This window comes from Lactuca virosa, chromosome 9, assembly GCF_052849685.1.
Source record: "Lactuca virosa cultivar CGN04683 chromosome 9, Lactuca_virosa_CGN04683_v6, whole genome shotgun sequence".
NCBI classification, from domain to species: Eukaryota; Viridiplantae; Streptophyta; class Magnoliopsida; order Asterales; family Asteraceae; genus Lactuca; species Lactuca virosa.
The window spans coordinates 140,202,360-140,224,806 of NC_136434.1; the positions used below are offsets into that span (position 1 = coordinate 140,202,360).

General features: G+C 36.7%; 1 protein-coding gene, 1 long non-coding RNA gene, 1 other non-coding gene and 1 pseudogene across 4 annotated transcripts; 2 read left to right on the top strand and 2 right to left on the bottom strand.

The window, feature by feature from the left end:
- Positions 1 to 3,956: 3,956 nt before the first annotated feature.
- Positions 3,957 to 4,029, bottom strand: TRNAR-UCU (transfer RNA arginine (anticodon UCU)). Its single transcript has one exon. It is a non-coding gene; the product is annotated as a tRNA-Arg (tRNA).
- A 2,134-nt stretch (positions 4,030 to 6,163) lies between these two features.
- On the bottom strand, positions 6,164 to 9,296 carry LOC145136849 (MACPF domain-containing protein At4g24290-like; annotated as a pseudogene). Its single transcript, XR_013720735.1, has 7 exons — positions 8,534 to 9,296; positions 8,130 to 8,368; positions 7,790 to 7,967; positions 7,655 to 7,723; positions 7,150 to 7,336; positions 6,898 to 7,067; positions 6,164 to 6,827 (listed from the first exon to the last, which is right to left on the bottom strand). The product of XR_013720735.1 is annotated as an MACPF domain-containing protein At4g24290-like (transcript).
- Positions 9,297 to 9,311: 15 nt separating this feature from the next.
- On the top strand, positions 9,312 to 10,777 carry LOC145136850 (uncharacterized). Its single transcript, XR_013720736.1, has 2 exons — positions 9,312 to 10,340; positions 10,410 to 10,777. It is a non-coding gene; the product is annotated as an uncharacterized LOC145136850 (long non-coding RNA).
- Positions 10,778 to 15,813: 5,036 nt separating this feature from the next.
- On the top strand, positions 15,814 to 21,075 carry LOC145136675 (uncharacterized). Its single transcript, XM_079070786.1, has 6 exons — positions 15,814 to 19,184; positions 19,358 to 19,473; positions 19,565 to 19,898; positions 20,003 to 20,185; positions 20,340 to 20,440; positions 20,540 to 21,075. The coding sequence occupies exons 1-6, from the start codon at positions 18,147 to 18,149 to the stop codon at positions 20,991 to 20,993; spliced, it is 2,226 nt and encodes a 741-aa protein (XP_078926912.1). The 5' UTR covers positions 15,814 to 18,146; the 3' UTR covers positions 20,994 to 21,075.
- The last annotated feature ends 1,372 nt before the right edge of the window (positions 21,076 to 22,447 follow it).

Genomic DNA, 22,447 nt, shown 5'->3' on the forward strand with positions numbered 1-22,447 from the left:
CACGTAGTCAATAAGTATCCATATAATTAAAAAAAAATTATAGTAAATATAATTTTAAACAAACTTACAGAAACATATGGAGAGCTAAGATATTGAGAAGGTTTCAATACCCTAATCGGACGACCTGGTTTTGCAACAGGAGGCACGGGTATATGATTTTCCGCATCCACGATGTTGCTGGCAACATTCTTCTTTTTCTTCTTCTACAAAATACATATTAATTTATTTAATATACTTTGAAAAAATATAAAAATTAATATACAAAAAAAAAATTATAACCTCCTTCACGGGTTGTTTTTGTTTTCTACGACCAACATCATCATCCTCGTTTACTCGATTTGAATTCGGTGGACTACCGAATTGTTCGTTCACCGGGCTTGTCATCCGATAACTACCTCCCACATCTTCATTCCCCTACATTTAAAGGAAATATATTTTAACAAATAATTGTTTTACCTCGAAACCTTCGTTAAGAATTGATAGTAAATTTATAAAATGAAATATTTTACCCCAAACGCTGCGTCAAAAAATTCATTATTGTCATCCTGTTTCAATACCCTAACCGGACAACCTGGTTTTGCAACAGGAGGCACGGATATATGATTTTCCGCATCTACGATGTTGCTGGCAACAATCTTCTTTTTCTTCTTCTACAAAATACATATTAATTTATTTAATATACTTTGAAAAAATATAAAAATTAATATACAAAAAAAAATTATAACCTCCTTCACGGGTTGTTTTTGTTTTCTACGACCAACATCATCATCCTCGTTTACTCGATTTGAATTTGGTGGACTACCGAATTGTTCGTTCACCGGGCTTGTCATCCGATAACTACCTCCCACATCTTCATTCCCCTACATTTAAAGGAAAAATAATTTAACAAATAATTATTTTACCTCGAAACCTTCGTTAAGAATTGATAGTAAATTTATAAAATGAAATATTTTACCCCAAACGCTGCGTCAAAAATTTCATTATTGTCATCCCGTTTTTCAAATCCCTCTTTACATTTTATTCCTCGGATTTCTTCCTCCAAGCTTTGAAGTCTTGCCATTATTTCTCGGGCTGTTCTCCTATTAATTCCCACCGTATGAGTTTCTCCGGTGGACTGGGTAGATCGGCTGTTTCCACATGATGGATCAGATGAAGATGATCCCTACATAAATTTTTTGATATATCAATAATAGTTGAAAATTTTTAATATACTAGATACTACTTTTAGCATTTTACTTACATCTTTTCTAAAGTTGTAGCGTACAGAAGAAGGGACTTCTGGCGATTCAGGATCCAGACTAGTAATATATGTCAAGTAATGTGGAGTAGATGACTCGACATCTGAGGCAATCATCTTTCTTTTCGGTTGATGTGCCTCGTCCTGGTCAACATCGAAAAGATCGCAAACTTTCTCTCATGTTAACCTCCTAAGGTGAAACCACCGCAACATACGAGGATATAAATTGTTTCGTCGTAACGCAGCATTCCCCTGAGCTAGTGGGAACATCTCCCATATCCATATCTTGTAATAAATATACATTAATATATAAGAGTTAGCAATAACTAACAGTGATTATGAAAAAATAAAAACCAAAAAATTTAAAATTATATTATTACCTTCAACGGAATAACAAAACCGGATAGTGTATACACACAAGGTTTTGTGGGATGTTTGGACATATGATCCTCAAATTTCTTAAACATACCTGACAATCTAGGGTATGTTTTACTCCATAGGTAACTCCCCCACGAGAACCTATATTATATGCAAAACTATTAGTTAAACGTATAAAAAATAGTATTTTTTTATAATATTAAATTGATAAATACCTATTACATTCATCCAGGTTCTCCACCACCCACATAAATTCCTTCGTGACTTTGTCTTTGGGTTCTTTTCCCAAAAAACCTTGATTGAGGATATATAGCAAAATCGTACGGACAACATCGTCAGCCGATATCTCATTGAACCGTCGGTTCAAGATAAGTAGCTCTAAATCTTCTACAAGTAACGTAGTGTCCGTGCGATACGGGAAGACTCTGGACCGAAATGTATTATCACCGTATCCGTGATTATACATGGTTGAAAATTCGATCCTTGAAGTAGGACAACGGCCCATGTAAAGTCCCGAGACAATACAAAACTCTTCCGGCCCAAATGATAAAGAACGTCTAGAAAACATGAAATGTAGACGCTCAGCTGCATCACTTTCAGGGGTAGGACGCAGCATGTGAAGTAATAGGCCATGAATAAGTAGTCCGTCTCCGGACTGAGCCGGTAGATCCAAGAGGTAACCAAAGCTAGTCCTTGAAAATATCTCTCGAACCGGCCCATTCAACGGACTCAAAACTTCATGCAACTTGTGACATGAAGCTTTCACAGATATGTTGCATGTCATCTTTTTGTTAGGAAGCTACAAAATAAATAAAAAATAAAGTTAAATAAGGTTTTATAAAAAAAAAATTGTGTTGGAGTATCACACAATAAAACAGTTAAACATTTCATATAATCTATTTACTTTCTATAAAATACCAAAGTAAATTATTTTACACAAAATTTTGTCTTTTCTATACTACTTGTATACAAAAAAATAGCATTATACTTTAAAAATGGTGTGACAATAACATATTTTATAACAAACCCGAAACTACCAAAACACAATGTTATTTTATCAATACAGTATACTACAAAGTATCTAAACATTATACACATAAAAACTTCTTCAAATAGATAGTACATTGCTATTGTATGTTATAATTGAGACAGAAAATAACATCATTTTTAACAACATGCAAAACATTGAATCATAAGATACATACAAGGGGATACAATCGTTACAAATACGTTTAAACAAATTTTTTTATTAAGAAAATTGAAAAAAAATATATATATATAAAACCATATATTTTATGAAACCTACGATTTTTTTTTTCCAAACAAAAATCTAAAATACATACAAGGGGATACAAATGTTTATTGGCTATTAAATTTTTTTTAATAAAAAAAAACGGTTTTTTTGTGAAACCTACGGTGTACAAGTGTTTACTGCACAAACTGTGCAGTAAATACTTGTACACCGTAGGTTTCTAAAAAACCTACGGTTTCCCTTTTTTTTTTTTAAAAAAAAAATTATACCAAAACAAAATACATCCAATTCCTATTCTATTGATACCATTTTTTTTTAAAAAAACGAAAAAAAAAATGTCCGTACGGTTTCATATGAAACCTACGGTGTACAAGTCGACACTGCACAAACAGTGCATTGGGCACTTGTACACCGTAGGTTTCATATGAAACCTACGGTTTTATATTATTTTTTTTCAATTTTTTTCAAAAAAAAATTTATCCCTATAATCAAACCTACTCCTAATCACAAACACGATAAAAATTTTAAGAAAAGTAGACAAACCTGGTTGTTCTTCGGGTGTTCCATTGAGAGAAAAACGTAGCCAAACAAAAGAAAACAATAGGAAAATGACCTAATCTGAAAAAAAAATTATTATATACTTTGGGCTAATGGGCCACGAAAAAGTAAACGGCCCCTTGAAACAGTAGCCCATTAGGGGAAAAGAGTAGTCAACGGGCGTTGACCGTAGTCCATCAAAAGTTGACTACTCTTTTGTGGGCTATTTTTGGCTAAGTGAGTTTTTTTGACTATTTTTTGATAAGTAATTAAAAAAAATGGCTAGTTTTGTATTTTTCTCATAATCTAAAGTTCAATTGTTTACATTATAACTGGTAGTTTTTAAGATCCTAATGTTTTATAAAAAGAAAAAAAACAATCTATCACCAATCTATAACATTAACCCAACAATATATCATAATCATAATAAATATATAATTAGTCTTTTTACAAAGTCATTATTGATGACAGTTACACAGGTAAAAAACAAAAACGAGAAAGCGTAATAGTGGAAAACACGCCTGTGGGTTGTGGTAATGAAAAAAAAAGAATCACGCCCAGTGGGACTCGAACCCACAATCGCCTGATTAGAAGTCAGACGCCTTATCCATTAGGCCATGGGCGCCTGTTGCTTCGTTCTACTTCATTTTCATCTATTATCATGAGTTTTCATGTTTTTTTTCCTCATAAAGTAATTGCTAATATTTAGAAGAAATTACTGAATTGGTCATACGACCTACTAAAATTTCGTATTTGGTCCTTAATTTTTTTTTGCACTCAAAACTTTTGATTTTGTTACATCTTTAGTCTTTGCCAAATGTAAAAAGACTATACTTCCATATTTTTTGTCCTATTTTATTTATTTATCATTTAAAATTTTCAAAAATAAAATGGGGCCACCCCTTTACCCCCATCAGCTTAATCGATTTCACCCCTTCTAAACTCTTCCTCTCATTCTTCCTCTCTTCTCTAAACCTAGAACCCAAAATGCCGATAACCTTTGCCCCATCCAGGGGCGGCTCAACCTTATATTTTTCTAAGCAAGGACATAGGGCCCTCAATTTTAAAAGGCTTCATATTCTCCAAACTCAACCTAATATTAATATATCTTTAATCTCAATTAGTCCATTACTAATAGTCCAATAGGCCTTATATGTTTGTTCATTTGTAGTTATCTTGGTGATTCACACAAAAAAAAACATATACATAATAAAAAAAATAATTAACTCTGCTATTTATAAACTTTTTAGTTTATTATTAACGGTTCCAAGCTTAGATAAAGGATGAAGGTTTATAACGTTAAGTATAGTAAATTCCAAATGACCTAATATTTTTGGTTCACTTAGAGCCCTCACACTGCCAGAGCTGGCCCCACTGTAGCTTTTTCGTCGATAACCTCTTAATCATCGGAGGCCTAGATTTGTCGGCTACCTCTGCACGACTAGAGACCTCTCCTTTCCGTATACAACAGCTTAGGGATCCACCAGAGACCTAGATTTGTCGATAACCTTTGAGTTTGCTGAGATTTTTATGTGATTGCAGTTGTATCTCCGGTGGTTGGTGGTAAGAATGAGGATGGTGACTAGTGAGAAGGGATGGTCGGAGATGGGATCCGGCGAGTGGAGGTCATCGAAATTTGTTGTGGGAAGGATCTGTTGTCTTGTTGACGGTGGAGATCTCATTGCTTCTGTTGAACTGTGGTTTCAAGAGAGGAAGATGGACAAATTTCCAGCAATGGACCGATTCTTGAGGATTTTCGACAAAGGTAGAGAAATAACATTAACAAGAACATGGGAAGTGTCTGGATATACTCGATTACCCACCACTTCTTAAACTTCCATCGATACAGGGTAGATACGAGGGTCCAAATTTGCTTGATTATCCTTCTTCCTAAATCTTATTGTGAATCTTCTTATGAATGTAGTGCATGTGTTAAATGGGTAAGAAATGGTGAGGAGTAACCTATGTTTGGTGTTTAATCGTCGGAGGTTGGAGGTAAGGGTGGGGCCAGAATATGTGGGTGGAGATGGTGCCAAAATATTTGTGTGGTGTCCGATTGAACTGATGAATGGGTGGGGGTAAAGGGGTTGTCCAATTTTATTTTTCAAAATTTTAAATGATAAATAAATGAAAAAAGAAAATAGAAAAGGACAGTATTGTCTTTTTATATGGACTAAAGACGTAACAAAATCAAAACTTAGGGATGGTACGAGTGCAAAAAAGAAGATAGGGACCAAAAGTGAAATTTTTGTAAACGATAAGGACAATTTCAGTAATTTGTTCTAATACTTATCATTTGATTAAAAAAAAAAAAAAAAACCTTAGGGATGATTTATATCTAATTATAAACGAAAGAGGAGTGACTTATATATAAGCATGCATGTTTTATATTAAAAATCATGAAAATGACACAGTTGCTCAGTTGGTGTACATGTACCCGATTTCATATTATGAACTCATGTCGATGGATAAGGCCAAAGTCTCAAACTTCCTTTCAATTTTCTTTATCTTGAATCTCTAAAAAACCTACATATTTATAGCTGCATTCATCAATAATAACTCTTATACAATTGCAAGTTTAATTGTTAAATTCCATCAAAAACATATAAAATTTGAAGCCGAAATCTATACGTGTATCTAGAAGTTAAATTAGGAGACCCAAAAAATCTTTTAACTGAGTTCTTTACAATCCAAGAACTTTTAACACTTACTTCAACATCATTTTGTTTCACTAGTGATGAAATTTTGTAGCTTGATACTCATGAAAACATTATATTACCATGGCATTGCATCTCCAATTTCCAAACACGAGTTTAAAACGATTTAAAAGTACATATCACTTAATGATTATCTGCCACTTGTTCATCGGCTAACATCTTAGGCAAAGAGTACTTGACCCGAAGAGAAATCTTTCCCTTTTCCACAACAAGTCTAGCCCCTGTGACAACCCAATACCCCGGGCTATCTTGCGGGCCCCGCGTGATCTCTGTTGTCTCCACAAACTTCAATAGCTTCCGCATCATCTCTGTCGAGCCCACAAACTCCGGTATGTGGAGTGGGGATTCCCATTCATTCCGACCTCCTTGCGGTGCAACCGAGTAGTTCAGAGAAGCGGAGGCGTAAAAAGAGGACTTTTTTGGAGCCGTGATCCCTGACATGTAAATGGGCCCCGTTTACGATTAAGAATATTCTGTTTCCGGACTCGACCGGGGCGGTGCAGACGTAGTCATAGTTTTTCCCCTGGACCTTTTCGTAGTATCTACGGTCGTCGGAATCAGAATTGGAGATTCCGTTTACGGAGTCTTCTAGTTGGAAGAATTTTGGGATGCCGGAGAGGTGCTGGAGATGGATCTCTAATTGATTGTTTCTTTCACGATTGAGGTAAAGCCGGAGGCCCGTTACAGGCATCATACCTACATCAACCTATTTAGAAACAGTAAAATGATCAGAAAGTAATTGGAATTGGAATTAAGTTCCAAGATTAGGAAATTACCTTATTGGTGTTCAAGTAGAGCTTGGGCCCGAAAAAGCTGAACTGTAAAGACGTTGTACTTTGTTGCTCATGTTGTGGATCACTAAGGGACAGCTCACTGAATAAAGGGGCCCATTGTCTCGGTAGCTGGAAGTCCAGAAACTTACAGAGCTCTTCAAATGGAGGTTTATCTGTAAACAACCTTAAACTAATAATAATTTCAACTGAAATCGACGTAATCTGGGAAGAAGGGTAAAATGGTCATTTTCTCACAGCATAAATAGAGATTTATGGCATGACTTAAGTATCCACTTCCCAAAACACCATTAAGCAAAGAGGTTATTGGAATGAAGGACATTGTGATCACATCTGGTTCTGATTGTACTGTATGTAACCACTCATTATGTTTTAGGTTCCGGTCATCACTCCCACCTCTCCTTTTGAAAATGCTTAAAAGATGCTGCAAATAATTGAAATACAAGACAAAGAGCTAAATGCAAGAGAAAGCAACGTTATAGCATTGTACTTTTGATCATCTTTTTCTTAGTAGGACATTATACTTTGAAAAATCTACCCAATTATAACTTTTAAAATGCTTTGTATAATTGGGTAGATTTTTTAAGCATAAGGATATTATAATAGGAAGAAATAAAGGAAGGATGCTATAATAGGCAAATCCATGAAAGTATGGTGCTATTTATTTTATTTTTGCATTTATCCCTAAGACAAACGATAGAAACCAAATATATAGTAGAACAAAATTTCTGCAAGAGAATACCTCCTCATAAGAATAAGAGCTAGATGTGTCCGAGTTTGGAAACCTTAGTTGCTGCTGTCTGATGTCATACTGGAAAAAAAGAGGTAAGATGATTATAAACCACCTAAAGAACAAAACCACAAATAACAAAAGTACCTTGTCATTTTGAGACGTGTGTTCAGAGTTCAAAAATCTCTTGTGTGTCATTTCCTTTAACCTTTGCTGTACATCAGAAGGCTCAAGTGATGATGCATAATGCTGTTTCATATATAGGACATCTTTTCCGCCCATTTTTACACCCACAATTATATGAGTGCCAAATTTTTCAATAAACCTGGAAGAATATACAGAACAAGGAAGATGGATAAATACTTTTATCAGAGTTTATATAGACAGATGAAAGTTTAAGGGCATCCAAATCTTACTTCAAGGAAGAAAACAATCTTTAGCTTTAAAAGTTTTAAGGGTATGAAAATTGAAAAGGTCTGCACCTCACCTTGCTAACAAAGCAGGCTCCCATTTAGATGGAACAGCTTTCTTAACATGATCACAAAGAACCATGTGAGATTCTTCTAATGCAATGGTGTACAAAGAGATGAAAACACCATCAAAAGCTAGGGTTTTAGCAGTCGATGCATCTTCCGGCCAATTTCCAGAAAACTCAAACATGGAATTGAAATGGCCTGAAGGAATTTTGCCTGATAATGATAATTCCTGATTGAATTGCTCCGACATCTTGCATATAAAAAGAATGCAGAAACTTACCCACCATTTACATTTTTCATGCTTAACAGTTGTATAGCAATTAATTAATGTTGATTTTTTATACACATTACATACGGATTGTAGGTACTGAAAGGAAGATTTATCAAAGCACGAAAACAGTAAAACTATCCATACCAGCCGAAAAGAAAGAACATCAGAATGAAGTCGTGTATGCTCGCCTTCATCACATTTGATGGATCCGGGAACATTGAGGAGTAGAAGCCCACCAGGAAGCACAATGTCTCTGCCTTCATCCTCCTCAATTTCTATCAAACGGCAATTTCGATATGGATTATTACCAACATCTGAAAGATAACGACGTTTGCGATCGTTAAGCCTCAGATCCAACGAGATATCATAACCACATCCAATTGACTGAATCGCAACATTTGCAGCTTCAGCAGCTGGCAGCTTAAGTGCCATTGTTAACTTCAATCTCTCAAAATGAATACCAACTTAATCAACAATTGCATCTCAGCCACAACCGGCGACGATCAATTCTTCTGTAACACTTCCCAAACTTTGTTCTGCTGATTCCATTCTAGATACAAACCCCAGATGGTAGAGCTGGATGTAAGATCTACGAAGTGATTCAGGAAATTTGATAAAATTACTCTGTCACTGGAAACAGGGATCCACCGTCCACCTTCCTCTCTCACTAGTCACTCTGGCGACCACCGTTGACCCCATTCTCATTTCTGCCTCTACCAAACTTGTCATCGTTGCCACTGCCATCTCCAAACTCGTTATTGTCAACATCAAGCAATGGAGCTAGTATCTGAGGAGATTGGACGCGAGTACATAGCCTCAGTGAAAGTCATTGACGGAGCTGCTCCATGGATGGCTGGCTCAGTGGCTTGGCCATGAAATCACACTAAAAGATCTTCCAACTGGACAAGTAAAAGGAAGAGAGCAAAACAGTAAGTTATTCTATAATGATGACTAGGTAGTGTTGACTATTCAACACGTACTCACATACTATGCAATTTTGTGCGATCATGATATCTCACCAGATCCACATCTAACCTTACCCACACAATTTCATGGAAGCCTCACCTCCTGCACTTGCAATTGCTTCCATCATTTCGATTTCAGTTTTGTAATCACTATTGGATCAGCAAAGAATGGAAGCCTTTCTGGGAGAGACTCGACACCTTAAATCAAACTGGAACAGGTAAAATCAGCTACCAAGAACTTTGATAACAACAATGTTATTAGAAAAGGTGGATTTGGGAACGTGTACAAAGGATTACTCTCTTACTCTGAAGGGAAAACCATGGTTGCTTTTAAGCATCTAGATCGTAAGCATGGGCAAGGAAATCCTGAGTTCTTGAAAGAGATCCTGATGCTTTCCCGTTACACACATGAAAATCTCATCTCTCTGTTAGAATTTTGTGATGAAGATGGTGAGAAGATCCTTGTCTATGAGCATGCATATCATGGAAGCCTAGATCGCCACTTAAGTGCTAATGCTCTCACATGGTTGAAACGTCTCAAGATATGCCTCACAGCTGCAAGGGGACTCTGCTACCTTCATGATCCCAAAGGAACTGAACAAAGAGATATCCATCGGGATATAAAAAGTGCCAATATTCTACTGGATAAGAGTTCGAACGCTAAACAACGATAATACTGCACCATTATGTTGGAGATTCAAAATGCATGCAAAGCACAATTTTTGTCACCACATAGCACATACGCAGTAAACCTTGTGTTTGGTATTGACTATGAAAGTATGGACCTTTTATTCTTTAATTACAAATTGGCTGAGGAGACATACTATTCGACTTCATACATAGCAGATGAGAGAGAAGATGGATGGTTCACGACTGAATTGTATCAGTTTACTAGCACCAAGAGAAGTGCTGATTTTGATATCACTTTTGATCATCGAGGACATCCATTGATACTTGAAGGCATCGAGTTCCAGCCTGTTGAGAGAGTAAGACAACAAATATTGATTTCTTCATTTATAGATCATTTTGTTTATGTGTAAGTTTTATTCATATAGGTGGATCATCAAGTGTTAGTGGAAGAGGAGGTGGATATGCCAGACACATATCGGGAACAAAAGTTGCCAAGTGATTATGAAGACGTACTCAAGTCATCAAAAGATAGTCATGTGCAATGGACAACAAAGAAACACCTCTACTTTGTTCTTTGCAAAGGGTTCCGAATCAATAATGGTGAAGAGGTATATCCGATATAAATGATTCAATCCTGCCATTTTTAAGATATTCATAAACATAATTTAGTTCTTGTCATTTGTCAAGCATATGAACAAGGTTCTAGCTACTAGAATTTCAAAACAAGTACTAACACAGTTCACAGTAAAGAAATGTCATATGCTCCCAGCAAGTATGCATGGCTTTGCGAAAATTAGAGTGGAGTTGGGGGCCTTCATGGGAATCCAACCAGTTACCTAAAAATGACTTAATACTCTAAAATCATCAATATTCTTTAACCATTTCGGTTCAAACACAAAATGTCTTGTTTCAGAATTCAGATTTAAAGAAGTGGCTTTTTGTACTCAACGATCCTTTTCAATAACTTGCACTTTCAAAATGTTGTCACCTCATACAAGATACGCATGCTTTCTTGTTTACAAATTACAACATACAAACCAAGAACCCTAACGTTAGGCAAGTTGTGTATATATATATATATATATATATATATATATATATATATATATATATATATATAATATGGTGATACTCAATATATTAATGCAAATGTTTCAATGATCATTCCATTAAAGGAAAATCTCAAGTTGATTAGTCAATTTATTCGAAGCTGACAAGGTTGTATAGTAAATTAAAGATTTTCACATTTCAACCAGAGTCGATCATCCTAAGCTGAACAATTTTCTTGTCTAAAGATTTACTCAAACTGACTAGGTTCATCATAAAAGAATATCAAGTCAGTTCCATGCAGTTTCATGATGCTCAAAGTAGTTGATTGGAACCTACATGTAGTGATGGTAGAATTTGACTAAGTAAGATGATTAGCTACTGTGTGACTGGCAATTGAACCTGAGAACATTATAAATGAACTATGAAACCATCAAGAATATGTAGGAATTTAGCTAATTGAGACTTGTTTGATGCTAGTCAATTAGTATGTTAACAATAGACACATATGGTTGAAAAAACGCGGGGTTGGCAATTATTAAAAGCAAAAGAAAACATAAAACTGGAAATTTTGTAATAACTATGACTTTTATGATATACTTGTACCCCTTTGTTAATATGGCGTACACCACCCTATGTAAATAATGTTTTAAAATGAAAATTTTTGGGTGTACTTTTAGTTTTGGGGTTTATCAAAACTTGTGTTCCTCCTAATGCAATATGTAATTATGACTTGTTCTTGTCCTTTTGCTGCAAGTGCATTTCAAGAAACATATCTATGTACATATGAATTGTTAGTTCTTCATCTCCTATCAAATAGATGTTAAGTTTATGGAGTCTTGAATAAATTGACAGGTTCCTAAGAATTCAAGGGCCATAAATAAAACTTGTAAATTAAAACAATTGAATATTGAATTGGACACACTATCAATTGTTTAATAATATTGAAGTGGACGGCGGCTCTATTTTGGACGGCTAAAGAAATCAACGCATTCTTTTTTTCAAACTTTGCGGCATATATATATTCTAGTCAAATATAGCGGCAATTTGTGTAAACAAAAGAAAAAGGTTTACGGCTCTCTCCTATATATATATATATATATATATATATATATATATATATATATATATATATATATATATATATATATATATATATATATATATATGAATTGTAAGAAGAGCGATGTAGCGTAGAACAACAAAAGTGCTGAGTGATATTACCATTTGTAATCTTATAGTGAGTTAATATAAAATCTAGTTGCGCCCGTGGACGTAGGATTTACACCGAATCCGAACCACGTAAAATCCTTGTGTTCCTTCTTGCTTTATTTCCTTCGTGTGTTTGTGTGTGTGATAGTGTGTTTCCGCTGCGTGTACCCGGTCCGATTCCTAACAACTGGTATCAGAGCCTGGTTAGCGAGGTTTGGAGGGTACGATCGTTTTTTTTATCACGCACGAGTGTACCTGATTTGTATCTTGTTTGTCGTAATGGCTGAAGACAAGATTATAATCGAAAGGTTCAATGGTTCTGATTTTAGCTGGTGGAAAATGCAATTAGAAGCATTGCTATGTCAGAAAGACTTGGACATGGTACTCGGAGACAAACCGGAGAAAATGGAAAAAGCTGTTGAAGATGCGTGGAACTCAAAGGACAAGAAAGCCAAGGCGGTTATTACATTGTCGTTGACGAAGAGCGTTGCTTTCAACATCATGAATGAAACCACGGCACGTGGTATGATGGAGGCTCTGTCAAATATGTATGAGAAACCATCGGCGGCTAACAAGGTGTTCTTAATGAAGGAGTTGTTCACTACAAGGATGAATGAGGAAGGCTCAGTTACGGTTCACATTAACAATCTAAATTCAATTCTGTCCAGATTATCATCTGTGGGAATTAAATTTGATAATGAGACTCAAGCTTCGCTGCTACTAGCTTCTCTACCTGATAGCTGGTCCGGAACAGTTACTGCTGTTACGAGTTCCGTGGGGACCAGTGGTATGACTTTTGAAGGGGTTAGAGATTTGGTTCTTGGCGAAGATATCAGACGCAAGAATCAAGGTGGATCTTCTTCTTCTGAGTTATTAAATATCGGAAGAGGGAGAGGGAATAGCAGGAATAGTGGAAGCAGTGGGAGTCGGGGAAGAAGTTCATCTAGAACTAGGAAGAATGTGAAGTGCTGGAACTGCCAGGAGGTGGGACATGTTAAGAGTCAATGTCCAAAGAAAGAATTAAACATTGCCGGTGCTGAGAGTGTGTCTGAGGATGATGCATTGTTACTCAGTATGGAAAGTTCTGTAGACTCTTGGGTCATGGATTCAGGGGCTTCGTTTCACGCCATGGACAACGGGGAAACGATGGTGAATCTAAAAGAAGGAGATTTTGGAAAGGTACGTTTGGCAAATGACGAGATGCTTCAGGTAACAGGCATGGGAGATATTGATTTGGTTACTTCATTGGGAACTACATGGAGCCTGAAGGATATCAGGGTGATTCCGGAGCTGAAGAAGAAATTGATTTCTGTTGGTCAGCTGGATAAACAAGGACTGGAAGTAAGGTTTGGTAGTGGTAAATGGAGGGTGGTCAATGGTGATCTGGTGATTGCTCGTGGTATGAAGTGTGGGTCATTGTATATGGTTGAGGTACCTGCTGAGGGAAGTATGACCGTCCCTGTTAAACAAGACAAAATCTGGTTCGCTAAATCTACGGCTAAGAGAGTTCATTTTGCAAACATGAATTCTGGAGCCAAAGAGATGTTAGCTGAACGAGTTCGAAAGTCTAAACCATTCAGGGGATTCTGTGACAGTGGGAGCACGGGACGTGTTTCGGGTACAGTTACAAAGAGCCGTTGGGTTTTGAAGACTAAGACTGAAAAATTCTCTCCTGTTGAATGTTTGCAAAGTTGGGAGAGTGTTAGTGGTCCTCGGTGTATCTCTGGATCTGGTGGAGTGTCCAAACCGGTTGAGACAGAGGATGAGTTGGTGGCGGGATTAGCCACGGCTGAGTTGGAGCTAGTGGGAGCTTCAACTGGCCCTTCTAGTATTTGATGATGAGGGGCGGCTGCAACTAGAGAAATCAGACTAAGTTTTAGCTTGTTCTTTGGAACTGGAAGCCTAAAAGGACTTGGTTGTTTTTTAAGATTACTGGAGTAATTGAGAGTTGAATGGCGGAGAAAAGCTAAAGTTGTTCAAGCCTCCAAGTGGGAGATTGTTAAGATTTATGGAGTCTTGAATAAATTGACAAGTTCCTAAGAATTCAAGGGCCATAAATGAAACTTGTAAATTAAAACAATTGAATATTGAATTGGACGCACTATCAATTGTTTAATAATATTGAAGTGGACGGCGGCTCTATTTTGGACGGCTAAAGAAATCAACGCATTCTTTTTTTCAAACTTTGCGGCATATATATATTCTAGTCAAATATAGCGGCAATTTGTGTAAACAAAAGAAAAAGGCTTACGGCTCTCTCCTATATATATATATATATATATATATATATATATATATATATATATATATATATGAATTGTAAGAAGAGCGATGTAGCGTAGAACAACAAAAGTGTTGAGTGATATTACCATTTGTAATCTTATAGTGAGTTAATATAAAATCTAGTTGCGCCCGTGGACGTAGGATTTACACCGAATCCGAACCACGTAAAATCCTTGTGTTCCTTCTTGCTTTATTTCCTTCGTGTGTTTGTGTGTGTGATAGTGTGTTTCCGCTGCGTGTACCCGGTCCGATTCCTAACAATAGAAGGATAAATATGCAATCCATTTGAAAATTTTGCATTTTAAAAAGCGTATATGTGTATGTAGAAATTAGTACACCCAAACAAATCGTTTTGAGTTCTTTACAATCACGATGAACCTCATAACTTGACATTTCGTTTCACTAGTGACAAAATTATGTAGCTTGTTACTCTTGAAAACATTATATTACCATGACATCTCCAAGCACGAGTTCAGAACGACCTAAAACATCACCTAATCGGACACATCTTCATCGAATAACATTCGAGCAAAGAGTACTTAACTTCAAGAGAGATCTTTTGATGTAATATAAGAAGAGAATTATTTTTCTTCTCCACAACAAGTCTAGCTCCTGAGACAACCCAATACCCGGGGCTCTCTTGTGGGCCCCGTTTCACCTCTGTTGTGTCCACACGATGTAATAGCTTCTGCATCTTCTTCATATGGACCACAAGCTTCGGTTCATGGAGTGGGGCGTGAGTGGTTTGAAACTGTTGTGGGAGGACCACCTCCATGAAAGGAATTGAAGATTCCGCTTTCTGGGCTGGAGACACATCCCATTCTGGATTCTTGTTTGCAGTGCAACCGAGTACTTTTGAGAATGTTGGTTGGAAAGCCTCAAATCTCACACTCTAAACTTTCGTATATAATGAACTTGGAGAAGAGAACAAAAGACTTTCAAATATGAAGTATAAATGGTGTACTTTAAAGTTGCAGAAAAGGTAGACACTGAAGACTTCCTTTATTCATCAACTCTAAAGGCTTTAAATAGCCTACCGACTACAACGTGCAACACAAAAGTAGGAATAAAAGACTCCTATTTTTACTACACCTAAAGACCCATTCTCTAACGTATACCTCCTTGCAAATCGGTCAAAGGAGTATTACCAATTCTAAACTAATAAAATCAATAACTAAAGACATAAAACTTAAACTAAATTTTCTTTATTCCAATACCCAACTGCATGTCACGTGAATATGGTAAATGAGCCAATTAATTCCAACAATCACCCCTTAATTGGCTATTTACCAATTCTATTCACAATAATGCTGGTTCGTCTTCGATCAAATTAGCTTCTTCTTTCTCCCACTTAGGACATTCGTTATTGAAGTGGCCAAGTTCACCACACTTGTAACATTTCACGTGGCTTTTATCCCGGTAACGCTCATTGCCATCTCGACCATTCACGGACCCACGACCTCTTCCCCGGCCACGTCCAAAGCCATTCCGACTTGAGCCTCCGTTACCACAATGCTTACATACGTGCGGTTTTTCTTCACTAGCCAAAAGTAAACCGCCTTGAATGCCTTCGGTTTTCTCCGTCCTTTTTAAACGCTCCTCGTAAGCCTTTAGTCTTCCAACGGCTTCATCGAAAAGCATTGACTCCAAATCAAAACATTGCTCGATTGAAGCCACAATTTGGAGAAATGACTTAGGCATTGAATCAAGCAATCTTTTCACCAAATCAACTTCTTCAAGCTCGTAACCGAGAGATCTTGCTTTTGAGGCTAGACCAGTCAATTTTGACACAAACTCATCCACTGTTTCGCCATCATTCATACGCAAGCTTTCAAGCTCCCTCTTCAATGTTGCAAGCCGAGCCGCTCTCACCCGATCCACACCCAAATAGCGAGTCTTCAATCCATCCCACACCTGTTTTGGATCGGTGTAATCAGCCATTTGCAAGACCATGTCTTCCGGTATAGCTTGAAACAAGAAAGCAAGAGCTTGTTTCTTCTTCTTTGGATCCGAATCTTCATGCAATTGTCTCGGTTCCACTGTTTCCCATATACCATGAGCATCCATAATTGATTTGATTTTGACTGCCCACACCGGATAATTCGTCGAGGTCAAGACCGGAACTTGGTATGACATCGAACTTCCTTCTCTAGGTACCAAGGCCATTTTTTACTGTGAGTTGTGACAGCACCAACCTTTTCCGATCAAATCTGTCTTGAGACTCCTCTTCCACCAGTCAAGAAAACCAAACGCCTGTTTCTTCTGTTTTCTTTACCCGCAAAGAAGCCAAACCAAAAACCCCACCCGTTCTGATTTTTTCTGCTTGTCTTTCCGCTTCTGGTTAGGCTTCTAGAACAGATTTGATCAAGGAAGGATGCTGCACCCTTTTTTTTTGCAATCAAGAACCACTCAAACCCTCAACCGAGCCTGGGGCTCTGATACCAAATGTTGGTTGGAAAGCCTCAAATCTCACACTCTAAACTTTCGTATATAATGAACTTGGAGAAGAGAACAAAAGACTTTCAAATATGAAGTATAAATGGTGTACTTTAAAGTTGCAGAAAAGGTAGACACTGAAGACTTCCTTTATTCATCAACTCTAAAGGCTTTAAATAGCCTACCGACTACAACGTGCAACACAAAAGTAGGAATAAAAGACTCCTATTTTTACTACACCTAAAGACCCATTCTCTAACGTATACCTCCTTGCAAATCGGTCAAAGGAGTATTACCAATTCTAAACTAATAAAATCAATAACTAAAGACATAAAACTTAAACTAAATTTTCTTTATTCCAATACCCAACTGCATGTCACGTGAATATGGTAAATGAGCCAATTAATTCCAACAGAGAACTGGAGGCGTAAGAAGAGGACTTTTTTGGACCTATGATTCCCGACTTGTAACTGGGCTCCGGTTACGATTGAGAATTTGTCTTCGGACTCAACCGGGGCAGTGCAGATGTGGTCATAGCTAATCGCTTGGAGCCGTTCATAGTATTTGGGATCGTCGGAATCAGAATTGAAGATTCTGGTTACCGAGTCTTCTAGTTGGAAGAATTTTGGGGGAGAGGAGAGGTGTTGTAGGTGGATCTCTAATTGATTGTTTCTATCACGATTGAGGTGAAGTCGGAGGCCCGTTATGGGCATCTTACCTACATCGACCTATTTATTGTTATTGTCAACATCAAGCAATGGAGCCTCATTGAAAGTCAATGAAAGTCATAGGGCGGCTGAAAGTTATTCTATAATGTATTCAGGGCTGTTTGGAGGGCCAAAAGTTTTTTTTTTAAAAAGATAAAATACAAAAATGTTTGGTAAAAGTATTTTAAAAACAACTTTTGGATTTTTTATAAAGGAAAACTAACTTTTTGGAAAAGTCAAAGTCAGGAAATCCTAACTTTTTGAAACTTTTGCCAAAAGATTTTGCCTCCAAAAAAATTAGCCAAACACCCGATGGCCAGGTAGTGTTGACTATTCAACACGTTGACTAACATACAATTCCACCAGATGCACATCTCACCAAACCCACACAATTTCATGGAAGCCTCGCCTCCTGCACTTGCATTTGCTTCCATCATTTCGATTTCAGTTTTGTAATTACGATCTGATCAACAAACAATGGAGGCCTTTCTGGGAGAGAATCAACATCTTAAAATCAAACTGGAAGAGATAAAATCAGCTACCAACAACTTTGATAACAACAACGTTATTGGAAAAGGTGGATTTGGGAACGTGTACAAAGGAGTACTCTCTCACTCTGAAGGGCTAACCATGGTTGCTTTTAAGCGTCTAGATCGTAAGCTTGGGCAAGGAAACCCTGAGTTCTTGAAAGAGATCCTGATGCTTTCCCGTTACACACATGAAAACCTCATCTCTCTTCTGGGATTTTGTGATGAAGATGATGAGAAGATCCTTGTGTATGAGCATGCATATCACGGAAGCCTAGATCGCCATTTAAGTGCCAATACCCTCACATGGTGGAAACGTCTCAAGATATGCCTCACAGCTGCAAAGGGACTCTGCTACCTTCATGATCCTAAAGGGACAGAACAAAGAGTTATCCATCGAGATATTAAAAGTTCAAATATTCTACTGGATGAGAGTTGGAATGCTAAACTTTCTGACATGGGTTTATCGAAAATAGGTCCTGCTAATCAGCAACACAGCTTTCTTACTACCAATGTTGTAGGTACCTATGGGTATATAGATCCTCTGTATATGGAGACTTACCTCCTAACGAAAGAGTCGGATGTATACTCATTTGGCATGGTTTTGTTCGAAGTGTTGTGTGGGAGACTCTGCTATGAATATAACAATGGTCATTTTATGAGCTTGTGGCCAATGTGGAAAAAAAGCTATGAAGAGAAGAAACTAGATCAGATTATCTTTGAAGACCTGAAGGAACATATGAATCCGAGTTCATTGGAAACATTTTCAGGCATTGCTTATCGATGTTTGCAGAAATCTCGTGAAGAACGTCCAAAGATGTCTGATGTTGTGGAAGAACTTGAGATTGCACTTGATATTCAAAAGACAGAAGGACCAATGGACTTTGAAGAGATGATTGAAACTGCAGTAGCTCCTCATGTCTACAAATCCAAAGAGGAACTACAGATGCTTCTCTACAAAGGAATGTTGGTTAATGGGGGCAAAACGGTAATTAGCTAGCTCTATCAAAATTGTGAATTATAAACTGCTAATTTAAGGAATTTATATGATTAAAACCAAATAGTATACATTTCAACTACGATGCATTTGGCCACAAACAACAACAAATAGTGATTTCTGAAATGTACTCATATCCTAACTTGATGTCTTTTAACGAACAGTGGTTTTCATTAAACAAGAATGGTGAACATTGTGAAATGATATCCGCAAAAGTATGTTTGATTCCTATTCTCCCTGCATCTCCCAGATATGCATACAATGGTCTACATAAATCAAGGTTAGTTGTCATCTTCCTTTATGATTCTAGCTTTTTAGAATATTCATGAGTATATAATATTAATTGTATCCATTGCTGCATCTTCCTGCAGATTTCCATTAGACAACGAAAATACGACACCATTATGTTGGAGATTCAAAATGCATGTCAAAGCACAATTTTTGTCACCACATATCACATACGCAGTCAACCTTGTGTTCGGTGTTGACTATGAAAGTATGGACCTTTTGTTCCTCAATTACAAATTGGCTGAGGAGACATGCTATTCAACTTCATACATAGCAGATGAGAGAGAAGATGGATGGTTCACGACTGAATTGTATCAGTTTACCAGCCTCAAGAAAAGTGCAGATTTTGATATAACTTTTGATTGCGGAGGACATCCGTTGATTGTAGAAGCCATCGAGTTCCAGCCCATCGAGAGAGTAAGCCAGCCAACAAATTCTGGTTTATTCCTCTAGATCAATTTTTTTATGTTTTTCTTGTGTTTCAAACATTCTTGGAATATAAAGTGTAAGTTTTATTATAGGTGGATCATCATCAACTCTTAGAGGATGAGAAGGTGGATATGCCAGAGACATATTGGGAACAAAGGTTGCCAAGTGATTATGAAGATATACTCAAGTCGTACAAAAATAGTGCGCAATGGACAACAAAGAAGGAACTCTACTCTATTCTTTGTAAAGGGTTCCCAATCAATAATGGTGAAGAGGTATATCTGATATGAATGATTCAATCCTATCATGTTATTATTTTTTAAGATATTCATAAACACAATGTAGCTGTTGTCATTTGTTACGCTTATGAACATGGTTCTAGCTACTATAATTTCAAAAGTACTTAATTACACGTTTATGGTTTCACAGTGGTTCTCACTTGCAAACAATGGGAAGAAATGTCATATGCTTCCAGCAAGAATGGCTTTGAGAAAATTAGTGTGGAGATGGGGGCCTTCACGTGAATCAAGGTGGGAATCCACTCGTATAAATTCCAGTTACCTAAAATGACTTAATGACATTAACATTCTTCAACCATTTCTAGTAAAACACAATATGTCTTGTTGCAGATTTAAAGAAGTGGCTTTTTGTACTCAACAATCCTTTTCAATAACCTGCACATCCAAAATGTTGTCACCTCAGACAAGATACGCATGCTTTCTTGTTTACAACATACAAACCAAGAACCCTAACGTTGGGCAAGTTGTGGAAGTGAGTGATCAGAGTCGTATCACAGAGAGTGGAGAGTATGATCCACATCATATCCTTTTATTTTTGCCTGAGACCCCAATTATTAGACAAAAGGTTAATGACAACACCCACATACACAACCCATTAAAGAGAACCAAAATGGAAGGTGTTCCACAACGCAGGAATGATGGTTGGTTGGAAGTGCAAGTATGGAAATGCCAAACTGGTGCTACTACTAGTGAAAATCCTTTGTTTGATCTTTATTTCAACCTTAGGTCTTTTTCGAGGATTACAGAGCTTAGTGTGCAAGGCATTGAGTTTAAAGCCATATAGGTTTTTTTTTTATGATTAGAATTAGAATTTGGAAATGAATTGAATTTAACGGTTCAATTTTAAGCATATATCACACAAGATATCTTGAAAATATTTTTTATCTTATAGATTAGGAAACTTGTTGTATGTAATTATCTTTCCTAATTTCTTATATCTTTATGTCTATAAAATATGAGAAATAAAATATCCTCCTACCTTTTGTTTCTACTTTTCTTCCTACAAACATCTCAATCAAATTTAAACTAAATTTAATGACACTTGTCACCAGGGCCGGTCCTGAGGATTCAAATGCCCAGGACGAACCGGAAAAAAAAGGCCCTTATACCCGAACGTGTAATGAAATAATTATATAAACTAAAGTTTATATATATATATATATATATATATATATAAGAAATTTAAATTAAAGGCTGAATTGTCATAAAGAAAAACTAAAAAATAAATTAAATTAATAAACAAAATGACAAGTATAAATTTATAAAAGTTGAGGGCTAAATATCGAATTTTTGGAAATTTATTTAGCAAAGAGAATTGATACAAAGGATAAATTGTTAAGTATGTATCATAAATGAAGAGTAGAAATTGTAACTTGGAATATCAATGATATCAATCTGTAAGGGAATGAAAATAAGCCCACGTTAAAAAGCTACAATTGATCTTGGAAAGAATCGAACCCGTGTGGATTGAATTTAAATAAGCGCGTTTTAACCGGCTGAACCAAAAAACATTTGTGTTAAAAATCTGAAAACATAATATATATTAGTATGTTAATTATATAATTTTGAAAAACTCGGGCCCTATTTTTTTCAGGGCCCTGTGCGGCTGCCCACCTTGCCCTCCCTTAGATCCGGGCCTGCTTGTCACCATCTAAAATAGGTAGGAAGATAGTAGGAACAAAAAGTAGTAGGATATTTAATTTCTCATAAAATATTAATATAAGATTCTCCACAAGTGTGGTGATTTCTATCCAACCTTACATGGTATCGGCCTAACTTGATCCTCCCCTTTTCCCTAATCGTTGTTGCCCGCCTCCTCTTTAACATGGCACCCCCCCCCCCCACGCTTATTTTATATGGCGTAATCGGATCTTGCCACTCCTTTCCTACCAAAAGCTTACACATTATATATATGATGGCACCATTCTTCCGCCTCCTCTTATTTTTGGGGTCCACACCAATCCCACCACAAATCATGTTATATTGATGGCGTCGTTCTTCCGCCTTCCCCAGTCTTCTCTCTCTAAATGATCCGTGGTTGAGACTCTCGGCCTCAAAAATGTTTGTGAGGTTTGGTTTGCCCTCGATAACGCCTACAACCAGGAGTCTATTAAATGGATGCATATTTTGTGTGATTCTTTGGGTCGTCTTCAAAAAGGTAACATGTTCGTCTATTGACATAATCCAAATTTAGCATCCTTTATTTTACTGCACGTTTTTTTGTTTTATTGTTTGCTT

Bases quoted from the DNA above. Each gene is read 5' to 3' on its own strand.
- LOC145136675 (XM_079070786.1), top strand. From the start codon at position 18,147: ATGGAGGCCTTTCTGGGAGAGAATCAACATCTTAAAATCAAACTGGAA. The intron at 19,474-19,564 runs GTTAGTTGTCAT...ATCTTCCTGCAG, and splicing joins AATGGTCTACATAAATCAAG to ATTTCCATTAGACAACGAAA. The intron at 20,441-20,539 runs GTGGGAATCCAC...GTCTTGTTGCAG, and splicing joins GGGCCTTCACGTGAATCAAG to ATTTAAAGAAGTGGCTTTTT.